The sequence below is a fragment of the Dipteris shenzhenensis genome, chromosome 7, assembly GCF_047967505.1.
Source record: "Dipteris shenzhenensis isolate YYH24624 ecotype China chromosome 7, Dip_SZ_1.0, whole genome shotgun sequence".
NCBI lineage: Eukaryota > Viridiplantae > Streptophyta > Polypodiopsida > Gleicheniales > Dipteridaceae > Dipteris > Dipteris shenzhenensis.
This window is the reverse complement of record NC_141602.1, coordinates 57730224-57733287: the sequence shown is the minus strand read 5'-3', so window position 1 is coordinate 57733287 and position 3064 is coordinate 57730224. Positions and strand designations below refer to the sequence as shown.

At 43.6% G+C, this 3064-nt stretch overlaps 1 protein-coding gene across 2 annotated transcripts; it reads left to right on the top strand.

The window, feature by feature from the left end:
* The first annotated feature begins 532 nt into the window (after positions 1-532).
* On the top strand, positions 533-2661 carry LOC147900564 (large ribosomal subunit protein uL5). Of its 2 annotated transcripts, none has more exons than XM_087376983.1 (5): positions 533-687; positions 873-983; positions 1744-1786; positions 1877-2072; positions 2240-2661. In XM_087376983.1, exons 1-5 carry the CDS (start codon positions 685-687, stop codon positions 2433-2435), a joined length of 549 nt encoding a protein of 182 aa, XP_087233109.1. In that variant the 5' UTR covers positions 533-684; the 3' UTR covers positions 2436-2661. The 2 variants fall into 2 exon arrangements, with proteins under 2 accessions (XP_087233109.1, XP_087233110.1); XM_087376984.1 differs by having other exon boundaries at positions 557-675; positions 871-983.
* Positions 2662-3064: the final 403 nt, after the last annotated feature.

Sequence of the window (3064 nt, the reverse complement as noted above, 5' to 3'; positions counted from 1 at the left end):
GTGGCAAGCTTTGGATTAGCACGATCACGCCATAAAATAGGGGTTGTAGGGATGTAGTCGATTGTTCCTTGTGTCCACTGGCAACTGTCCAATGAGAGAGCCACATCTATGGGTTCCACTCCTTTAATGTGGTGAACCACCACCTGGAAGCATCGGCCCTCCAGCAACAATGACGAATTAGAGCACGCTCCCACGCTTTACCAACTTAGCAAATCTGCCAAACATTGCAAAGGTCTATGTAATTCCCACGCTAGTCCTTGAAAGATGCGATGCCACAACCCAGTAAAATTATGCCCCGCTAGAGACGGAATTCTTGGCTCTCCAAGCAGGCATAACGGTGCCAACCCACATCGAGCCAAGGAACCCTGCATTAGCATGAGTATGGAGAAGTGCAATTCGAATGCACGAAGGCTCCAAGATGACGAAAATGGCGCCTCTTTCTCCAACATGAGGGCCCCTCTTTCTGCCTTTGCAGCCATTCTTGTGCCAGCCTGCACCCACGGGGGAACTCGCTCTTAATTCGAAGCTTTGATTTCACACATGAAGTGACCCTAATCCAAAACTCGGGGTTAGGGTCAAGGTTTAAAGGTAGCGGTCTGCATTTAGGGTTCTTGTAGGATCCCGGCACCTTCTTTTCGTCAGGCAGGTTCCGGCAGCTTTGGAATTCTGTTGCAGCTCCCCGCAATGGTATGTCCATCCGTCCTTGTATTTTTGTTGTTCATTGCTTTGCATCTATACTGCTTTGGAAGAAGACGAAGCAGCAGCAGCTCGAAAGCTTCACACACACATGACACGAGTGCTGACTCCACATTTTTCGTGAATCTTCTAGCATAGCCGATTCTGACGATCCTCTGCACTGTTTTTGAACACAGGCCTTGTCAGAGAAGAAAGCCCAGAACTGCATGCGCGAGATCAAGGTGCAAAAACTTGTGTTGAATATTTCCGTGGGTGAGAGCGGCGATCGTCTTACCAGGGCTGCCAAGGTATGTAACCAGCCGTCCCTGGCTGATCTAAAGTTTAGAAGCCCATCCTCCTCTGATTGAAAGTAGAGACTTCTTCTCGCCTTTATGTTGGATAAAACAGTTTTCGTCGCCCATTATGCTGCGGCAAAGAGTTAGGCCTCGAGAGCTGTAATATATATCGGACCCCAGTTTACTTCTACATGAGCAATTTACAATTTTTTATAATAACGCTTTAAGCTGGCCCAGACTATTATTTGTCGAGCTGGCTCTTATGTAGCTCATCCTTCAATTATTTAATGCTTATCTCCTTATTTGAGAAAGCCAGCACAGAGGATCTCTGTTGTCTCATTGTAATAGATTAATTATCTGCGCGGAGAGCAGTGTGAGCTGTTTTGTCTAGAGGCTGCCCAATTTTATGTTCCAGGGGAACGTATTGGGTTTGTATATTCATGCTTCAGAACAGGATTTCTGGGTGTCGTTATTGTGCGTGATTCTTTGTTTCCCGAAGTTTTATTTCCATAGTAAGCTTGAGTGAATGTGTTCTAGATTGGCCTTTATAACTCCGCTAGCTATAGGGTGTGTGTTGAAGGTGTAATTTTTCATAAAAGAAGACATGGCTCAATGTGGGAGAGAATTTTTTAGCCGAAATTGTTTTTCAGGGTGATAGGTTATCTTATATCAAGTGGGTTGGTTTATCGTTCCATTCACCTTTGATTTTGCAATTGCATTGCACTGTAGCTGCTGTTATGCTAGTCTGACTCTTCCGTTATGTGATACGCAGGTGCTGGAACAGTTGAGTGGGCAGACTCCTGTGTTTTCTAAAGGTGTGGAGTGGAACGCATTTGTTTGTTTCAAATCCTATTTCCAACAGAAGGGTTCTGCTTTTACTCCTGACTGATCTTTTTCCATGGCAGCCAGATACACTGTTCGATCTTTTGGCATTAGACGTAATGAGAAAATTGCTTGTTATGTCACTGTCCGAGGGAGTAAGGCCATGCAGCTCTTGGAGAGTGGCCTGAAGGTGAAGGAATATGAGTTGCTGAGGAGGAATTTCAGTGACACAGGCTGTTTTGGATTTGGTATTCAGGAGCACATTGATCTTGGTATCAAGTAAGTATTCTTTTAGCAGAGTTCTTGATCATCTGGCAGTCGGTGGTTCTGGTACTTTAGTTTTGTCCTTGCTTAAAGTCTGCTTGGAACAGGCTAGTCTTAACCTGTATTTGTCTGCTCTGTTAATTATTTGGGCTGAGTGCTGGCTGGCCTTTGTTTTTTTGTAGGTACGATCCCTCGACTGGTATTTATGGTATGGATTTCTATATAGTGCTTGAACGACCTGGATACAGAGTGGGGAGGAGGAGAAGGGCCAAAGCTCGTGTTGGCATTCATCAGAGGGTCACTAAAGAGGATGCAATGAAGTGGTTTCAAGTGAAGTACGAGGGTGTCATCCTTAATAAGTCACAAGCGATTAATTAGTAGAAACAGAGGCCACATTACTTAATATTCCTCATGAATTGAGTTTGATGAGCAGCGCAAAATTGTTCTGTAGCATCTACGTGATATTAGTGCATTGCCCAGAGGATTCGCAGGTTCACAGTCGGGAGTCTTTGTCCTTAAAGCTAGACATTGCTTTGAAGGAATTAGTGATGCATTGTGTTGGAATGTGTTTTTTTGCAGAATGTTGATTTATCTTATTGCTGTCTTTTAGTATTTCCCTTGCAAGAGTCCATGGAGTGTGTTCGTTTTTTCGCTAGAGCAAAAATTTCCAAATGTGTTGGTTTGTTTAGTGTATTGGAATGGGTTTTTTTGCGGAATGTTGATTCATCTGATTGCTGTCTTTTAGTATTTGCCTTGCAAAGAGTCCATGGAGTGTGTTCGTTTTTTCGCTAGAGCAAAAATTTCCAAATGTGTTGGTTTGTTTAGTGTGTAGATTAATGTTAAATTAGCTGTTTAGTGTAATTGCTGATTAGTTTATAGGGTAGCATAACCTAATTGTTCATGTATTTATTTACTTTTGAGGGTGTCTTCTTGCCTTCCTCCTCTCCTCTGGCCGATCTTCCCCCTCTCTTTTGGCTGCCGCGATCTTTCTCTCTGATTTTGTTGGT

Bases quoted from the DNA above. Each gene is read 5' to 3' on its own strand.
- LOC147900564 (XM_087376983.1), top strand. The intron at 1,787-1,876 runs GTGTGGAGTGGA...TTTCCATGGCAG, and splicing joins GACTCCTGTGTTTTCTAAAG to CCAGATACACTGTTCGATCT. The intron at 2,073-2,239 runs GTAAGTATTCTT...GTTTTTTTGTAG, and splicing joins CACATTGATCTTGGTATCAA to GTACGATCCCTCGACTGGTA.